The sequence below is a fragment of the Seriola aureovittata genome, chromosome 20, assembly GCF_021018895.1.
Source record: "Seriola aureovittata isolate HTS-2021-v1 ecotype China chromosome 20, ASM2101889v1, whole genome shotgun sequence".
Taxonomy (NCBI): Eukaryota; Metazoa; Chordata; class Actinopteri; order Carangiformes; family Carangidae; genus Seriola; species Seriola aureovittata.
In genome coordinates, this window is record NC_079383.1 from 21746853 (window position 1) to 21767291 (window position 20439).

General features: G+C 43.1%; 1 protein-coding gene across 11 annotated transcripts in view; it reads right to left on the reverse strand.

The window, feature by feature from the left end:
- tnikb (TRAF2 and NCK interacting kinase b) overlaps positions 1-20439 on the reverse strand; it is a 53818-nt gene that overhangs the window by 19989 nt on the left and 13390 nt on the right. For 3 of the 11 annotated variants that reach the window (XM_056364937.1, XM_056364940.1, XM_056364936.1), the window contains exons 1-16: positions 17026-17093; positions 16575-16700; positions 16151-16261; positions 15287-15377; positions 15000-15130; positions 13657-13711; positions 12932-13010; positions 11326-11501; positions 11165-11231; positions 10879-11077; positions 9624-9740; positions 8727-8813; positions 6160-6360; positions 4772-5074; positions 2244-2408; positions 565-804 (exon numbers count right to left, since the gene is read on the reverse strand). In XM_056364937.1, the coding sequence (XP_056220912.1) occupies positions 565-804; positions 2244-2408; positions 4772-5074; positions 6160-6360; positions 8727-8813; positions 9624-9740; positions 10879-11077; positions 11165-11231; positions 11326-11501; positions 12932-13010; positions 13657-13711; positions 15000-15130; positions 15287-15377; positions 16151-16261; positions 16575-16700; positions 17026-17040 (2163 nt within the window). In that variant the 5' untranslated portion in view covers positions 17041-17093. Of the gene's footprint in view, positions 1-564; positions 805-2243; positions 2409-4771; positions 5075-6159; positions 6361-8726; positions 8814-9623; positions 9741-10878; positions 11078-11164; positions 11232-11325; positions 11502-12931; positions 13011-13656; positions 13712-14999; positions 15131-15286; positions 15378-16150; positions 16262-16574; positions 16701-17025; positions 17094-17827; positions 17919-18691; positions 18803-19114; positions 19241-19545; positions 19603-20439 lie in introns of those variants that run through there. The other 8 variants (XM_056364947.1, XM_056364938.1, XM_056364943.1 and 5 more) reach the window with 8 other exon arrangements.

A 20439-nucleotide genomic window follows, 5' to 3' on the forward strand; every position in this document is an offset into this window, starting at 1 on the left:
CAAATCAAATACTTTAGGCGTGTTGCAAAAGGAAATCTTCAAAGATGTGGGTGAACATGCACACGTGTCAATCTGCACTAGGTGGTGTAAAACGAGGCCAAGGTGTGTTCAGGTATTGTGTTATTTTTTGGCAACTAAATCCGGGTGAAAAATTTGCCTCCTTTGATCTAAACACTTTGAGCTGAACTCCAAACATCTGTGAAGCATTTTCCACGTATAAATATAGATTAAAACTTTAGAGAAAGAGAACCTTTTATAAATAGATAGTTGGAGTTATGGGTCAGAGGATGCAGATGTGTGTCAGCCTTTTGTCCAGTATTAAAGTTTCTTTAACTTTTTTACAGTTGGTCGTTTGAGATTAACATCAACAGCATCAGACGACAGAACATCTTCATTTCTAAAAACACAAAAACTTCCAAAACACCCAGAAACTGAACAGACACTAAAACCTGCGCAGACACACACTCACATCACAACAACAGAATTCAGGAAAAAGCAAAGATCTCACAAACACACACAAACACACACTCGGACAACAACACACGGGTGGTGGCATGCAGAGACCTTGGGGGGCATGTCGTCGTCCTGCCGCAGCCAGGAGCTGCGGTCCAGCTTGTCGAGGGGGGGCGCCAGGCGGGAGAGGGGCGGGGGAGGAGGGGTGTCGGAGGTGGGGTCGGAGTTCTGCCGGGGCATGGGAGGCCGGGAGGGGGAGGGCGACGCCGAGGAGGAGGACACGCCATGGGGGTCATACAGAGACTGGGAGCCTGACAGCCCGTGACTCTTCACCTGCACCAGGTGGGCCATCTGGACACACGTGCACGCACGCACGCACACGAGCAGAAAACAGGCAGGGTAGAGGAGGCAGAGCAGGATCAGGATTTGCACAGTGTGATCAGGATGCAAGTCAGGAGGGGTGATGAGGAGGAGGCAGAGAAGGGGGGGGTGGTGGTGGTGAGATGAGGTGAGAAAAAAGGTAAAGGTAAGAAACACATTCCTCAGGGTGCGTTCACACCATTCATGTTCAAAAGCCCTAAGTGCTTCCTCCGTCAGTTCATTTAGTTCGTCCCTGTGACGAGGACGAGGTTTCCACTGACAACCCTGAGAACACACGTCCGAGTTTCTGAGTTTCAATTTAATAAAATCTCAATTTACAAAAGGAAACAACCATAAAGCAGCTTCTCCTGCAGGAAACGTCTCAATCAAAAGCTTCACCTTCAAACGGAGCTCCATGTTAACCACAGCTGTCTGGTATGACTACACCCTGACCCTCGCTACAGACGCTCTCAAGACACTTGGACTCCTTCTCTCGGGGAAGAAACTTTCACCTTCAGACGCAGTGAAGACAACAGAAACACATCGCCTGCAAACAGATCACCACGGGAGACGCTCGCTCTGTCCACGAAGCTGAACCGGTGACGAGGAACAACAACGCCCATCGAGAAACGGCTTTAACTTCCTGCAAAGAAAACAGACGTGACTCTTCCCTCGGTCACAGCACCTCATGTTCTCTGCAGGACCCTCCACATTGTCATTTTGTCGTTCTTTGTTGTGTCACTTTGCTGATGTAATACTGAAAACGTCCCCACTGTGAGACTAATCGAGGAATCTCTCATCTTATGTTAAATGGAGGCAGCTTCAGTTTCATCAAACGTCTGTCAGTCTCTAACTGCAGAAACACGATGAGCGTCCCGCAGAGTCACGTGAGAGGAAATGAAATCAGCTTCCACATCACAACTTGCACGTAGAAAACAGTTTCCTGATCGTTTCCAATGTCAATTATTTTAGTGATTATTTGTTTAGTCGATGCCGAAGGTGACGTCTTCAAACCGCTTGTGTCATCTGACCAGCTGAATCAAACATATTCAGCTTACAAGATCAGAATGAGACAAACGATTGTTCATTTATTAATTTAGCTAAACGGAAACCACCGTCCCTGTCTGCTAACTCAAGGGTGTCACGGTTGAAAGAACCAGAGCTTTCAGCACCAAAAGACAAATCATCCAGAGTCTGACCTGCAGCAGAGAGACGGACAAAGCTTCCAGGTCTGTCCTAGTCCAGAGTTCCTCTTTGTGTTTCTTTCTCTTGACAATAATCCAGGTTGAACTCAGTAACTTTTTCTCCCCTGGTCAAAAACAAACTCACCTCAACCGTCACTCAAACCAAAGCTTGAGTGTGACTGCACCCTGAGAGAGAGGCAAGTTTCTGTCACACACACACACACACATAAAAACCTGGACACACACCTGTGGTTCGACGGAGCGGTGCATGGGCGGGGTCCGGGCCTGCTGGATGCCTCCGCTGCTGAAGGACTCGGAGCGCGGCGGCAGCGACGGGTCCGAGATCCGGTTGGAGACTTTATGCTGCAACGCAGGAGAAGTCTGTCTGTTCATCTTATAATGCTCCTCCACCTGACACACACACACACACACACACACACACACACACACATATCAGACCACAGTCACTCAGCATGCAGTGCAGAGTGTTTCCATGTTATAAACTTTCATGAATGAGTTTGATTAAATCTGTTTCCTGTGTCCTGATTTTTAAACTTTACTTGCTGCTGTAGAAGTTTAAATCTATAGAAATGATTCTTTTCTTCTGCATGAGAGATCTAAACATCTGATCAATGATCTGCTCTGACGTCTATCAGCTCCCTGCGGAAGACAGAGTGAGAATCAGCTGTTTATTCTTTCAAACAAACTGTAATTTGGCACCGATACCGTTAAACAGACCTCCAATTAATTTATTCCAATTAACTTTTGCAATTAATTAAAGATGCAACTCATCTACAGGCAAGTCAAATCTAATCTAATTGAAGATCCAATAACATTAAAGATAAATGATGAGTTGCTGGAATCAAGAGATAAAAATAACTGAAAAAATATAAAATTACATTATTCTTTGAGAAATGAAGAAATTATGTAAAAATCAACCAGTAAAAATAATCATTTTATTTTTTAAATATTGAGAGACAAATATCACTAAATATTTTTATGGTTTTTAAAATCAGACATAAGAGATTAAACTAAGAAGATTTTAATTGAAGTGCTGCCGCTGACAGAAGTGAAGAGGCTCCAGTGTAATAAAAGCCGCCGTGATTACAGGCGTTAAAGCTGATGAGTGGAGAGTTCACACAGTCATTACTTTACAAAAGCAGCAGATTTTACAGCTTTAACAGTGTTTACCAGTGTTTTTCAGCTTCACCTGCAGTCTCTCAGGGGCTCTACTTTCATGCCTACAGTCACTTTGGAGGAAGGTTACGTTTTTTTAAACGGTGGTCGTCTGTTTTTAGCGAGGAACATTCTGTCTGTGTGCGATGGAAATATTCCCTCGTCTGAAGCTTGAAGGGAAATCCTGGGAGGCTGAGATGAGGGTAGACCTATCTGCACAGAGTGTGTGTTTCTATGCCTGCATGTGTGTGTGTGTGTGTGTGTGTGTGTGTGTCTCCATGCGAGGTGTCCACAGGGAGAGAGACTGATATAGCTGCAGCTGCCCTACATCAGTCCACCAGCTGCCACCAGAGGGCAGGCCTGGAGATCTGCCCTACATGTGTGTGTGTGTGTGTGTGTGTGTGTGTGTGTGTGTGTGTGTGTGTGTGTGTGTGTGTGTGTGTTCACATGTTAGCGTGTGCTTTTAAGCGGCCTTGATTTACGGTGATAAGAAAACTGTCAGGGTTCAAATGTGGAGCGTTGACCTGCTCTTTCTGCTCTCACGTCTTCTGTAGAATAACACACACTGGTGTGACTTTACTCAGGCTACATGCATCACAGCGTGTGGGGATTTTAAACCAGCCTAAAAAGGTTTAAAGTTAAAAGGTAACACACCTTCAACAGCCTGGCTAAGACACATACAAGTGAATATCATGTTTGTTAAGAAAAAAGAAAGAAAAACAACCTGGAATTTAAGATAAAGTGAAGATTAAACCTAAAAGAGGAAATCTGATGTTAGTTTGAGTTTGTGAAGTTAGTTCCTGTTAGACATTTGATCCCATCACACCACAACATGCAATAACAACAGCAGCTCTCAACCTGTTTGGATCAAGGTGCTGCCTACCTGCATCTCACACACCTCGCCTTCACCTTTTATTCCTCTATGTTCTTAACCGGAAGTGACTTGTTATTGTTTAGCTTATATTATAACAATGGAAATAGAACCGACAGATTGAGAGCCACTGCAGTAGAAGACGAGGACAGTCCCACAAATGTGCAGCACCCAGCCGCAGTCAGTCACCTGCAAAATGGAAAGTGAAGGTTAAAGAGGAAGATTAGAAGCTGTGGAGAGGAAGGCAAGACAAGGATGAGACGATGCTGTTCGCATGATGCTTGTGTAATTTTTGCACCTGGATTTCCGTTTCTGGACAGTTAAATTGAACTTAAATGCAAAAACGCCTCAAATGGATCTTCTAAAATAAAAGCAACAGATGACATACGTCTCCAAATATTTAATTTAAGATTAATATCAAATATCAGCAATGTTGTCTACACATTTATGTAAACTGATTCAAGATTGGAGGAAACAGCGTGAATCTAAAACCCCAGTGAGGAATGGAGAGATGAGAGGAGATGAGTAAATTAAAGAAGAGGAGGTCGTGTCATCGTTTGTGCCGGCAGCCGTGAGTTAATGTGGGTGAGTTCTCCTGGTTAGAGAAATAAAACAGTTTAAAGAGATTAAAGAGAAATCATTGCAGCAGCCAGGGTTAGTGAGTCAGGCCGCAGGGTGAGAGACAAACGAGGGAAAGAACGAGGAGTCTGTTCATCCTCCGACTGACCCGGCGGCCGGGGCTCCGGCCCCTGCTGTAGGGGGTGTGGCCCCTGGAGTCGGGGCTCTGCCGGCGCATCACTGGCTGGGAGGAGTCACGGACGCGTTCGGGGACACAGGTGACACGGATTCGAGGCGTGCGCAGGTGATCCCTGGAGGGACTGACGTGGGCGGGGTAGGAGGGGGGGCGGGGGCGGGGTCTGTAACCGGGGAGTAAGAGCAGGTTGTCGAGGTTGACGTCTCGCGTCTCCCTGAAGGAGTGGTGTTTCTTGGGAGGGATGCGGGGCGAGTTGCTCTGAGCTCGACGCATCACCTGGAGGAGCAAGGTCAGTGTTCACATGAGACACAACAACGTGCAGGACGCACAAAAACAAGGCGTTTCCTTCAGGTAACGCAAACCTCTGGCAGCCATACTGGAAGTTCACATGTCAGCTGAGTGTTTCTGAGGTCTGAATTAAACAGATTCGTTTGGGTCGTGATGAAGTATATTTCTGTGATTTGAACCATCTCGATGGTTAAAAACATGAATTCAAATCGCCATAGCTCGTATCTGATCATGTTTACTCTTTCTTGCAGCACGTTACGTTGTAGAAACTGAAGCATTTCTACTTTTACAGCCTAGAGACCAATTTAAACTTCCATGATGGAACAGAAGCCATGGCTACGAGAGGATTTGTTTACGCCAACAGAAACTACATGTAAAAGAGTTTCAGTCCAAAATGGTCGGTGTCAGGTCTCATGAGCCAGAGGCGTTGGATCACACTCTCTTCTCTCTTCTTCTCTTGTTTTTTTTTTTTTTTTAAAAGGTAAATATGAGTTCTGGACTGAAACTCTTCACCTGACAGAAGCAGCACATATAAAATATTCTCCTGTTGTTGCACCTGAAGAAGAAAAGAAAAAGAAAGGAATGAGAGATGAGGCAGACTCCTGTCTGCATCAGACTCCAGAGGTCGGGTGACACCTGCAAAGGTAGAAGACAGACACAAACAAACAATGACACACGTTAACCTCCTCGCTGACTCGCATCAGCCTCTAACTCGGGTTCACCGCGGTGCGTTTGTGTTCTCATGAATGTAAAGCTCCCACTTTAACAGCCGACTCAGCTTTGTCGTTGCGGCTGAACACCTGTGCTTGTGTGTCTGTGTGTGTTGTTAGCTACAAGCTGCTTTGTGCCTCAGTGGGTGTCCTCTTGTTCCCACATGCAAACCTGTGTGCTGTTTACAAAGGCTCACCTGCACCTGCCTCTAAACCTGTGAGAAAAGCCGTCTCATTTCTTCACCGGCCTTTAAACATCAATGTCTCCTCTCACTTTTCACTCGTTTACGTTTGTTATGTTCAGATTTCTTCACTTGTTTTCTCCTTTGTGTGTGTTTGTTTGTCTCAGGCCGTGTGGTCTACCTCTTTGGCCCAGGCGGGTTTGTCGTTGCTGCCTGGCGCCTGGTCTTTGTAGTGGTACAGCTGCTTCTTGTCCTGCGGCGGCCGCGGCGGCTCCTGCTGCTGCTGCTGCTGCAGCGACACCAGGTACGCTCGCTCCTGCTGCAGCTGCCTCTGCAGCCGCTCGGCCTGCCGCTGCTCCTCGATCTGCTTCCTCTTGTACTCCTGCGGACGTCAAACACAGAGCGGAGGGAGGATGAGACGGTGGGGAGATAATAAAAAAAGACAAACAAGGACGATGAACTCAGCGCACAAACGGTCACGATGAGGCACTAAAAATTTACTGTTGGGTTTAAACTCCCACTTTCAGCTCCGAGTGTGTTTTGTTTACACCAAACTTTACATGGTATTTCTTATACTGTTGGTCTTGAGACACACAGAACAACCAAAATAAAACTTGGACTTTAGCTCATATTGAAGTAGATTTTCATACCCCCCCCCCCCCCCCCGCCAAATAAATTTGCTTAACAAATCACATCTGGTTCATGCTGCTTCCCTTTTCCCCACAAGCGAGCTGTGTTGTATCAACAGGACGTCAGGATTACGTAACAATGCAGAATCAGACTCTTGATATTTTGTTTTTGCAGATGGAAAAATGACCAAGAACCGACAGTAAACCACAGGATTTTCAGTCCCCCCCCCCCTCCGGGGGGTTTGAGGACTGATCCAGCTTTAGCTACTGGCCATGAGAGTGAAGCACATTTTAAGAGCTGGAATTATATTTCATCTGAATCTAACATCAACTGATCTACTTGTTCCAAATACTGGCTGATAAGCTTCAAAATGAACGTGCAGTTTGTTTCCCTCTGAGGGAAAGATTACAGCTGTAATGCAGCTCTTTGCCTCCATCTTGTCCATTATTTACAGCACATTTATCAAGGCTCCACCTCATGTATTATTGCTGATATAACACTAATTAAGGTCCTGTTTATGGAGGAAGATATCTTCTTTTAAAAAGGTCTACATCTATCCTGGAAAAGAAAACATTATGATGTAGATTTATGACATAAACAGTTTTCTGAAAAGCCAAAATTGAGACACAGTCGAGAAGTTTCACACAAAACAAAAAAAAATACAAATCAGCATTAAATCTCAAGCTCAGAGATAATTCATGTTGGAGCATCATTAGACACTAAAACACCAGACTGATGAAGTGCTCGTCGTGTCATGAGGGCTAACAGCTTTTCCAAGGTGACCTACTGCACTGATTCACTGACTCACGCATTAGTGCTTTTACATGAAAAATAAATTGATGCAGCCATAACAGAGTCAGTTACTGCAGGAAACATGCGGAGGAAAGGCTTTCCAGACCCGGCTCTGACAGGAAGTGTCAATATATATATATATGTTTCTTTCATCATATATTATTTCACGGAGCCAGAATTCGTTCATATTTATAAAGCGTTTTCATTTTGAAACGACTGGTCAGACTCGAGTCTCAGTTTGAAACTGTGCTCTCTTTGTTTCTCACACCTTGAGCTCTGGCATTTATCTGAGCTGTGTGTGAAAGTCTGCAGCAGCCGATAGTGTGTGTGTGTGTGTGTGTGTGTGTGTCCTGGACTGTGGTGATTATTTCAGGGGGGGTGGGGGGTGCTCTTTCTTCGCCATCTGCTTTGACGTCATCGAGAAAAGGCCGACAGCATCGCCGTGAACAAACGAAGCTGAATGAGATGTGATTTCAGGACCGTCAGACATCGACCGACACGCCCATCGCTGTGTGTGCTGATTGATTAGATGTTTGTTAACTTCAGTAAGCTGATGTGCGGCTCCGTCTCGGCTCAGCATCGATCCGGGTATTGACCGCCTTCGCCGAGTCACGATTCCGTTAAGTAAACAACAAACGGAGTGACATGAAATCGGTGTCTTGTACCCATTGCTGCTTCCATGGTCACCAACTTTTGAGCTGTTGTCATGGAAATCTTTGGCAATGTTGGTTGGGAAGTTCTTTAATCATGGAGTTGATAATTTTGTTTTTGAATGTGATTTAAATTGAGTCTGGACATGTTGTCATAGCAACAAATCTTTAAACCCAGATCGGTTAAAGTGCATCTTACTGACAGTTAACAAAAGGTTTGTTTTTCTTCCTTTAATAATCAAAGTTTTGACATAATTTTAGAGGAGGACAAACATCTTGTTGTGAAATCATAAAATATACTGCAAAAATAATGGTTAGTAATAAATGTGAGTTACTGTTAGAAAGACCAGACAACACTCACAGTCTGACCACAATGTAGAGCAACACACCTTCCTCATGTAACTTCAGTCACATGATCAGCACTCAGCCAATCATACGATCACTGATCATGGTTTCATCTCATTTTGTCTTTATTTCAAAATAAGAGCGCACTGTTATTCAGGATAACTTCCTCAAGTATGAAACGTGACATTCAAACTCTCCTTCAAATAATCAAATGAGCTGGATGAGAATACACAGGATTATTTTATCCTGATTTCAGCCTGGATTAGTTAAACCACACATGAAGAGCAGGCTCCGGTACCGTTGGTTAATGTGTGTCTGTGTGTGTTGTTACCAGCAGTAAGGCCTGCTCCTGCAGGAGCTGCTGCTGCAGGATCTCCAGCTGCCTCTGCTCCTCCTCCAGCTGTCTACGGATATACTCCTAACCAATCAGCACCCAGGGCCAGAGAGAGACGCAGCCAATCAAAGACCACCGAGGCAGGCGAGAAGCAAATCGGAGCCCAGGCAACCAGTGACATCAGCAGAGCAGGAAATAGGAGGAAAAGAGGAATGAAAGAGGAGGACAGACAAAAGTAGATTTATTGAAGAGGTGTGAAAGTAGGGATTTAGTCAGAAATAGACGAGGAGAGATAAAGAGAGAAACAGCAGGGGGCTGTAATTAGTGGAACAGGAGGACTTGCTTATTAGTGGAGGAAGGATGTTAAAGATCACCATGAAATCAGTTGTGCAAGAGGTGGAAATTTATATCTCAAAGTAAAAGTGTTACACTGCAGGAAAAGTTAACTATTACTGCAAGTCCTCACATGACTAATTAAAGCCTCCAGTCTCCCCTGCACTGTAATATTTAATATGTGGTGCTTCTGAGATTCTCTCTCCATTTCTCTCTTCAGACTTGTAATAACATTTTGCTTCCAACACGATCCACTGATAAAACTACAGTTACCAAAGTTTTAAAGGAAGTCTCGTGCTTCTCAACGCGGTATTTCTTTGTGTGGAAAACGTCACAAACTAAACTAACCTGTTGATAATCTCACTAACCTCAGATTTATGTGCGGTGTACTGAACTGACAGAGTTTCTTATTCTGCGTCATGCGAAGAGAAAAAGAGGAAATGGCGAAAAAACCAGAGGTCGTATCAGCCAGCTGAGCAGCGGGATTTTGAGTTGAGAGGCCACGCCCCTCCGGATGACGGCACCTGTGATGTAACGTCTTCCAGTCAGGTGTTTTCTTACCTGTTCTCTCTCCGCGTGCCTCCTCTCCTCCTCTCGACGGAGCTGCTCCATCTCTTCGTACCTCCTCCTCTGCTCTCGCTCCTGCTGCTTCCTCATCTCTCGCTCCCGACGCTGTTGCTGCAGGTGAAGGAGATTTCACACATCAACTCTTTGTGTCTGTGTGTGTGTGTCTGTGTGTGTGTGTGTTAGATCACATCAGGTGTGTTTCCCTAATATCTGAATGAGCCGAGGTGCTGACATCACAGGTGTGGCAGGTTTTGCTGCACAGGCTAAAACAGCGACAGTGTGCTTCACAGGTTTAAGTTAACTCTTTTACAGGCGTCTGTAAAAGAAATTGTCATCTTGACATTAACGATGTAGTAGAATCCTTGAGTGTCCTTGTGTTTAGTTCTGTTTTTATGGCCCCGATGTGGCGCTTCAGTCCTCCGGGTTCACAGAAAGTACACAGGGTGTGAATAACAACTTGTGCATTGCAGCCCTTGAGTTCATTTTCTCTGGCATTAATTTTGACACATTGCACATAGCGTTGTAAATAAACAGCGTGCTAGTTAACCTATGCATGAATACAGTGCGATTCCTGTGGGACTTGCAAATTAATCTGCGATTAGAGACGAGATACTGCAGCCGTTTGCAAATCAGTTTCATGAACCGGCTCCTGAGGGATTCTCGCGTTCGCACAGTTGAACATTGATCATCTCCGCTCACCCAACCTGACATTTGGATTTCAGTAGTTTTGTCTGTGTGGCTTTCATTTTGAAGAGATTTTACCTCATCTACCACCGCGCTCTGATCCCACTGTCCTTTGCTTTGCTTTCACAGCTGCTGCTTTTCCACCAAAAAACCGCCGGGTGACTTTTACTGTGAAGCTGCAGCCTTAGTCACAGAGGTTCACCCGCTGGTCTACAGCAGGATATGCACATTATTATTGGAGGTTTTAAATATTGCAGGGAAGAGCTCTTTAGATGAAGAGCTGCGGCATCTTGCAACAGTTTGTGTAAATTTCAAAATCTATGACATGTCATCAAGGTAAACACCTTTTAGCAGGCATGTGTCATGTGGAAAAACACCTCCACCGTGCTCCATCGCAGCACGAGCGCGGTGCAGGTTTGAAAACCAGGTGGAAATTCTGTATCATTATGTTCTACAGTTTCCTCTCTAAGCATCAGGGATGACAGGGCGGCTTTTGAAATCCCCCGCCTACCTGTGAATAACACCTCCACACGTTTAAATGTATATCTGTCTATCAGTCACAGACCTCCTCCAGCCGACGCCGCTGCTCCTTCTGCTCCTCGATACGTTTCTGCCTCTCGGCCAGCAGTTGGCGCTTGTGCTCCTCGTTCTGCTGCTGCTCCAGCTGCTGGCGCCGGATCAGCTCCGACCGCTCCTTATTGGCCAGCTGGAGACGCAGGAAGTCCCGCCTCAGAGTGGACTCCCCGGGAATGTTAATGATGGAGCTGCGGGAGAGCCAATCAGAGGAGAGTTAGCGGCAGAATTAAACCTAGTAGTAGCAGTAGCAGTACTACAGGTAGCAGCAGTTGTACCTGGGCTCGCCAATGTCCCTTTCTTCGTCCTCTTCCTCACTCCCACTGTACTCGTACTCCGTCTCATCTGGAGGAAACAAACACACAGGTTCTCCAGGTTCATGCGTTTACATGCTGATGTTCTTTCTTTATATAACAGCTGACCCCTCGTGCTTCCTCACCCCTCTCCCCCCTCCTCTTCTTGGTGCGGTCGATGTGGTCCTTCAGCTGGATGCGGACCTGCCGCTCGTTGGGAAGGTCCCTGATGAACGGGTGCTTGAGGAGCTGCTCGGTGCTCGGCCGCTGGCTGTGACTCTTCACCAGACAGCTCTCGATGAAAGACTGGAACTTCTTCGACCTGGAAACACACACGTTAAATACAAGACCAGAGGTGGAGGACGTACTCAGACCCTGTAATTAAGTAAAAGTACCAACAGCCAAATTTAAAAGATGCTCTTTAAAAGGCCCTGCATTCAAAATCCTACTAGAAAATCACCAGCAAAATGTAAATTATCCAAAGTAAAAGAACTCGTGTCCTGATGCAGAAAGGCGCTTTCCAGAGTGTTAAATTATGGAGCCACCACGGTCCCGAAAGATGATTTCTTTTTATCATATTCATGACTTATTCTCTTTTAAAACAAGGACTTCAGGGTCTCTCCTGTTCTGTATCAGAACAAGCTTCAAGTTTAACATTTATTAATTATCGGTGACGTGAACACCTGTGTAGGTGTGCAGCATATTCAATCTATAATAATAATAATAATAATAATCATAATTTATACACTGATCACTGTTAGATATATGTGATAAAGCCTTTAAAACGTGGTGGAGTGTAAAGTAGCAAAAATGAAAATACTCAAGTACAAGTACCTCAGAATTGTACTTAAGTACTTGAGTAGATACTTAGATACTTTCCACCACTGTACATTGATTTGATTATTTTATAGTAATTTGGTACCAGGCTGAAAAGCTGTTTCACTGAAGTAACTTTCAGAGAAAAACTATTAAAATAACATAAATTTAAAGTGTTGTGCAAAGATATTAAAAGATCTGCAGCATTTCTTTATAAGGCGTCTATTAAAAGGCAAAGGATTTAATTTTCAAAGGAAGATAAAAGTACAAAAATATTTTAACTTCATGAATTAAACATTAAATTACAATGCTAAGAACAATATACGTTATACATATTAGAGCACACTAAGAAAACTGAAAAATGAACAGTACATAAAATAATGTTTTAAAGTCATTGTAAATAAAGAAAATGAAATGAAAATAAGTAATTTTTAAAAGCTGATTTTGTATTCACGTTTTTAATTAATTACAACAAACAAAACAAATCTGAACACATACTGTGTATTAGTTAGTTCACGTAAAATATGCAAAACAGGTTTTGAGGTTTTTTTTTTCTCTCTCTCTGAGATTTTCATGCACAACATTCAAACTTAAAAAAATCCTTTATAAATCCAGTTTAAGGTCCTCATGTGAGAAAAATCAGTTTTCCAATTTTAAACCAGGTTGCTCATAATCCTTTAAAACTGCACCGTCACGCAAAAAATGGGTTTAGATTGTGTTTGGAATCAGATTACAGCTGAATGTGGAAAAGTAATCGGTTTACCACAGCGCACGTGAACACACCACAATCACAAAGGGCCAGAGGAGGCAACAATAACCTGATACTGACACTGGAAAATAACCAGAGAACGGCAGAACTGAGCAGGTGCAGAGGAGAAGTTACTCCCTCAGTGTCAGAGGCTGTTGGACCGAGCGTCTCTGCACTAAGTGACTCACCACTTCTTAGACTTGAGTCTGGGGGCAGGATTTCTGGGGATGAGGAAGAGCGCTCGCATCGGATGCATGTCACACAGAGCTGAGGAGGCGAGAGAGGAAAGAAGAGGGGAGGATGAAGTGAAACGAAAGGAAAAAATAGAAGAGAGGCGATAAGAGGAGAGGAGAAGAGAAGAAAGGAAACAGGAGAGAGGAGAGGAGACAAGAGGAGATGAGAAGAAACAGGAGAGGAGAAGGTACAAGACAGGAGGGGAGGAAAGGAAGCGAGGAGACAAGAGGGAAAGATAGGAAAGAAAAGGAGAGGAGAGGAGAAAGTGAAGAAAACGAAAAGAAAGGAAACAAAACAAGAGGGCAGGAAATGAGAGGATAGGAAAGGAAAGGACACAAAAGGACGGCAGAGGAGAGGAAATGAGAGGAAGAGGAAGAGGGAAAGGGAAACAAGACAAAACAAGAGGAGAGGAAAGGAAGCAAGGAGACAAGAGAAAAGGAGAGGAAAGAAAAGGAACAAGAGGAGATTAGACAAGAAGAAAGGAGAGCAGAGGGGAAGGAAACAAGACAAGAGGAGAGGAAAGGAAGCGAGGAGACGAGGGGAAAGGAAACACGAGAGAAAGGGGAAAGTGAGAGTCAGAAAAGGAAGAAAACAAATCAGACAAAGAGTTTTAACTTGAAGATAAACTGCACTCGGTGTCGGCTGACAACAGTCTAACAGTCTGATGTTTCACACTTACGTGGTGCTCCCTCCGCCATCTCTATAGCTGTGATACCGAGCGACCACAGATCACTCTGCAGAGAGAGAGAGAGAGAGAGAGAGAGAGAGAGAGAGAGAGAGAGAGAGAGAGAGAGAGAGAGAGAGAGAGAGAGAGAGAGAGAGAGAGAGAGAGAGAGAGAGAGAGAGAGAGAGAGAGAGAGAGAGACACTGAAAACTTTCACATCCTCAAAGGTGTTACCGACTCGACACGTCATGTTTTTGGGAGACCGGTCCACTGGTCAGTGTACGTGTTAAAGGATAAAAATACAGACACAGAAATTACCCATCTGTCCCTGCTGCTGTAGATTTCTGGCTTCATTCTTTTACATTTTATCAACATCATCTCTCTGCTTCTGTTTTTAAATACGATTCATCTGCGTATTTTAGCCAACAAACTATTTAAAGTTGACGTTAATGTTGTGAGATGAAGCGAGGGGGTTTTTCTTGACACGTAAAGCCCCAGAGGGTGGGAGTTAATGGTGTCTTAGCAGAGCAGCGCTCATCCTCCACGGGGACTCATCCTGTCCCCATTACTGCACATCCGTCACACGGCGCCGACTGCAGGAGCGGCTCTGAACGCAGCACGTTCAGGGTTTTTCACTCGTTTTCTGCGAGGAGACTTCACACGGGTTTGTGCAGTCGTGTGGCGCCGACCACATATTAAATGTCTCCAAAAAAAAAAAAACCCACCAGATATGATCCCTGAGACCTTTCAGAGATTTTTTTTTTAAAGGTCAGCTGGTTTTACTTGTTACAGCTACAAACACTTTGACTGTGATTGATGAGAAAAACTGAACTTTGGGAGCTCGACGAAGGCAATCAAAGAAAAACCACAAAAAACTTTTCTTTAACAAATCAGTGCAAATGTTTAGATTTCTCTCCGTGGCGTGTAGAATAACAAAGAGCTCCCTGCAGGTGATGTCAGGACCAATGACGGCTGACGTTGACATTCTGTCGGTTTTCAGTTGTGTTGTTGAGTAACCAAAAATCCAACGTCTCCCGAATGTCTCATGCCAGCGCCATCTTGACGTATAAAATACAAACATCCTACATCTGCAAAAACATTCAACATTAATCAACATTTAATCTTTAGCTCTCTGCAGCTTTTAGCCTCTTTTAGCTCATTGTTTTGGTTCTGCAGTTTTACATGTACATAAGTTTAAGGTTCATTTCAAACCAAAATGAAAGCTGTCAGCATAAAGTATAATACATAATAAAAACACTAGAATTCAAACTATCTTAAGACAAATAAACACTTTCAAAGATGGTAAATTAGTTGGTTTTCCTCTGCATTTCATTCAAACACACACACGTGAGGTCTACCTTGAAGTCGTATGTGGCGTCGGGGTTCTCATCACAGGCGATGACCTCCGGGGCCATCCAATAAGGCGTCCCGATAAATGTGTTCCTCCGTCCCACTGTACGATCCAGCTGAGCGCTCACTCCAAAGTCGACTGCACGAACACCAAACACAGAATTAATATATTGATGTAATCCGACTATATTCTCATAACTCATAAGATTCACTGTGTGTGTGTGTGTGTGTGTGTGTGTGTGTTGTGTGTGTGTGTGTGTGTGTGTGTGTGTGTGTGTGTGTGTGTGTGACTGACCTAGTTTAACCTCTGCGTTCTCTGTCAGCAGCACGTTCTGGCCTTTGATGTCCCTGTGGATGACCTTGTGCTGGTGGAGATGGGTCAGACCCTGAAGACAGAGAGAAAAATGTATAAAGGAAAGGTTTGTTATCCTCCTTTAATCAGAAGAAAATACCCTGTAATACATCACCGGTAAAATTAGGATTAAAAAAGTCATAAAAATACTGTCTATAGTTAATTATACATAAAAAAAAATAACCATCATGCAACTCCTTCAGTTGTATTTGATTACCACAAATAACGAGTAAAGAGTATTAGCTTTAAAATAAAGGAAACCCCCAGGAGTATGAGTGTTACTGTTAAATATTTATTGCCAATTATCCCTCATTGTTCCTACATATAAACCTAATATCAAGATGTATATTGTATAATATAGTGGATATCTAATTGCTAAAATAAAGGGCTAATATAACAGAAAGAATATTCCTCCATGGTATATGGTAATAACAGCAGATGTGTCATTGAAAGAAAACTAAAGAAATAAATGCAAAACTACCTGAAATATAAAGGGTAAAATTTGGGTGTTCCTCAGGGAGAAATCCTGGGTTTTCTTATTGTTGTAAAGTTGTAAAACTATATTAATCTAATACATTTTTTATATTCTTTTTTTTTTCATGATCAATTTAAAGTTTTCTATGAGACTCAGTTTCAAACAAAAAGATTTAAAAAATTTAACAGCACATAAAAATAAAATACAAAAAATAAATACCTAATACATAAGATCGCTAACACAGCAACCAAACCAATCTAAATATATATATATAAATATATATATAAAAAATGAAATAATAATATTTAATTTATTTCAGTTTCCGTCCTCACCCTGAGGATCTCCCTGCAGACGTAGGCGATCCACTCCTCCTTCAGAGTGTTCCCTTTGGTGTTTTTGATCAGGTCTGTCACCGATCCGGCTCCACAGAACTCCATCACCAGCTGTGCACGCACATGCACACGCACACGCACACGCACACACACACACACACACACACACACAATGTTCATGCTTCCTGGCCACCGTACATCCAGATATTATAGGACTCATTATTGTAATTTGAACAGAAATTAAGATAAGGATTATGATTTGGGAACAGTCGTTAAATACGAGTCCTGGGAACGTAGAATGGCTTCATAGATAAATATAATCCTGTGCTTTAAACACCAGGGGGGCTAAAGAGACCCAGCTGACCCCGGTGTAGAGTTAGTCTGACTGTTGGTCATAAATCTCTGAGCTCCGAGATGTACGCACCCACAGCTGGTCATCCATTCCAGGAGGGTTCTTCTTGACGAAGGCTCCATAGTAGGTTGCGATGTTCCTGTGGTGGCTGTACTTCTTTAACATGTTGATCTCTGCTTTAATCTCCTCCTCCTCATCCTGACACACACACACAGACACACACACACAGACACACACACACACACACACACAACACAATGCTAATAAGCAAATTGTGTGCTCAGTGAAATGTAGAATTGAATCCTGCAGCAAATCAGATAAAGAAGAAGAAAGCCCCTCCAGCAGAGTCTACTGAGGACAAACTGCTGCTGCTCAAGTGCCCTGAAGCCAGGCACGCTCAGATACACTCAGTCCCAAGGTGTATGTGTGTGTGTGTGTGTGTGTGTGTGTGTGTGTGTGTGTGTGTGTGTGTGTGTGTGTGTGTGTGTGTGTGTGTGTGTGTGTGTGTGTGTGTGTTACTTACTCCTGTGACGTCCATGACCTTGATGGCAGCGAGCTGGCCTGTTTTGACATGGCGACCCTGAAAGTTAAATCAACAGAGACATTGATGAGAATCTAAAACAAAAGTTTTGACAACAACTTAATCATTTAGTCTGCGTGTGTGCGTGGTGTGTGTGTGCGTGCGTGCGTTGTCACACACATGCACTTAAATATATCAGTGGTAAAGAAACTGCAAACTGACACACAGCACCAAACGCCTTTATAAAATGCCTCCATTCATTTCCGGAGATACGACATAAAGAAATGTTGATTATCTTTATTCATGAGTTCTTCAGAACTGTGCACGTATGTGTGCACATATATAACAGTTCTAATAGCTTGTAAACAATCATAGCAAACTGGTATTTACACCCTGAGGACTGGATGTATTAAACATATTCACAAAACAGGCTGAAAGAAAGCAAATAAGAAAAGAAGAGCCTGAAATGATTATTGTCGATGCTTCCAGTAAATGAGGTAATTAGACGCAAAAATTAGGTAATAAGATAATTGTTTCCTATCAGTGATTAACTGCTGTATGACAAACAACAGGCGATCCGTCTCAAGACACACAAGGGAGGAGAAAAACTGCAGTTGCAGTTCTGCAGTGACTAGACATTATTTTGCAACCGTTGACCTGAAATGCACCAGATTTAACTCTCAAACTGAAACCACAGTCCTGCCTTCACTGAGCGGCTCTCTGTGTGTGTGTGTGTGTGTGTGTGTGTGTGTGTGTGTGTGTGTGTGTGTGTGTGTGTGTGTGTGTGTGTGTGTGTGTGACTGACCTAGTTTAACCTCTGCGTTCTCTGTCAGCAGCACGTTCTGGCCTTTGATGTCCCTGTGGATGACCTTGTGCTGGTGGAGATGGGTCAGACCCTGAAGACAGAGAGAAAAATGTATAAAGGAAAGGTTTGTTATCCTCCTTTAATCAGAAGAAAATACCCTGTAATACATCACCGGTAAAATTAGGATTAAAAAAGTCATAAAAATACTGTCTATAGTTAATTATACATAAAAAAAATAACCATCACGCAACTCCTTCAGTATTTGATTACCACAAATAACGAGTAAAGAGTATTAGCTTTAAAATAAAGGAAACCCCCAGGAGTATGAGTGTTACTGTTAAATATTTATTGCCAATTATCCCTCAAAAACGTTCCTACATATAAACCTAATATCAAGATGTATATTGTATAATATAGTGGATATCTAATTGCTAAAATAAAGGGCTAATATAACAGAAAGAATATTCCTCCATGGTATATGGTAATAACAGCAGATGTGTCATTGAAAGAAAACTAAAGAAATAAATGCAAAACTACCTGAAATATAAAGGGTAAAATTTGGGTGTTCCTCAGGGAGAAATCCTGGGTTTTCTTATTGTTGTAAAGTTGTAAAACTATATTAATCTAATACATTTTTTATATTCTTTTTTTTTTCATGATCAATTTAAAGTTTTCTATGAGACTCAGTTTCAAACAAAAAGATTTAAAAAATTTAACAGCACATAAAAATAAAATACAAAAAATAAATACCTAATACATAAGATCGCTAACACAGCAACCAAACCAATCTAAATATATATATATAAAATATATATATAAAAAATGAAATAATAATATTTAATTTATTTCAGTTTCCGTCCTCACCCTGAGGATCTCCCTGCAGACGTAGGCGATCCACTCCTCCTTCAGAGTGTTCCCTTTGGTGTTTTTGATCAGGTCTGTCACCGATCCGGCTCCACAGAACTCCATCACCAGCTGTGCACGCACATGCACACGCACACGCACACGCACACACACACACACACACACACACACAATGTTCATGCTTCCTGGCCACCGTACATCCAGATATTATAGGACTCATTATTGTAATTTGAACAGAAATTAAGATAAGGATTATGATTTGGGAACAGTCGTTAAATACGAGTCCTGGGAACGTAGAATGGCTTCATAGATAAATATAATCCTGTGCTTTAAACACCAGGGGGCTAAAGAGACCCAGCTGACCCCGGTGTAGAGTTAGTCTGACTGTTGGTCATAAATCTCTGAGCTCCGAGATGTACGCACCCACAGCTGGTCATCCATTCCAGGAGGGTTCTTCTTGACGAAGGCTCCATAGTAGGTTGCGATGTTCCTGTGGTGGCTGTACTTCTTTAACATGTTGATCTCTGCTTTAATCTCCTCCTCCTCATCCTGACACACACACACACACACACACACACACACACACAGACACACACACAACACAATGCTAATAAGCAAATTGTGTGCTCAGTGAAATGTAGAATTGAATCCTGCAGCAAATCAGATAAAGAAGAAGAAAGCCCCTCCAGCAGAGTCTACTGAGGACAAACTGCTGCTGCTCAAGTGCCCTGAAGCCAGGCACGCTCAGATACACTCAGTCCCAAGGTGTATGTGTGTGTGTGTGTGTGTGTGTGTGTGTGTGTGTGTGTGTGTGTGTGTGTGTGTGTGTGTGTGTGTGTGTGTGTGTTACTTACTCCTGTGACGTCCATGACCTTGATGGCAGCGAGCTGGCCTGTTTTGACATGGCGACCCTGAAAGTTAAATCAACAGAGACATTGATGAGAATCTAAAACAAAAGTTTTGACAACAACTTAATCATTTAGTCTGCGTGTGTGCGTGGTGTGTGTGTGCGTGCGTGCGTTGTCACACACATGCACTTAAATATATCAGTGGTAAAGAAACTGCAAACTGACACACAGCACCAAACGCCTTTATAAAATGCCTCCATTCATTTCCGGAGATACGACATAAAGAAATGTTGATTATCTTTATTCATGAGTTCTTCAGAACTGTGCACGTATGTGTGCACATATATAACAGTTCTAATAGCTTGTAAACAATCATAGCAAACTGGTATTTACACCCTGAGGACTGGATGTATTAAACATATTCACAAAACAGGCTGAAAGAAAGCAAATAAGAAAAGAAGAGCCTGAAATGATTATTGTCGATGCTTCCAGTAAATGAGGTAATTAGACGCAAAAATTAGGTAATAAGATAATTGTTTCCTATCAGTGATTAACTGCTGTATGACAAACAACAGGCGATCCGTCTCAAGACACACAAGGGAGGAGAAAAACTGCAGTTGCAGTTCTGCAGTGACTAGACATTATTTTGCAACCGTTGACCTGAAATGCACCAGATTTAACTCTCAAACTGAAACCACAGTCCTGCCTTCACTGAGCGGCTCTCTGTGTGTGTGTGTGTGTGTGCTGACACGTTCCGTCATCTGCTGCAAAACATCCGTCACAGCGAAAGGCAAAAGGTTGAAATGAAAGTTAATTAATCAGGGAAAGACTGATGTGTGTGTGTTTAGATTCAGCTCTGATGTTGAAATGAATCACGGCTGCATCCACTACTGTGTCACG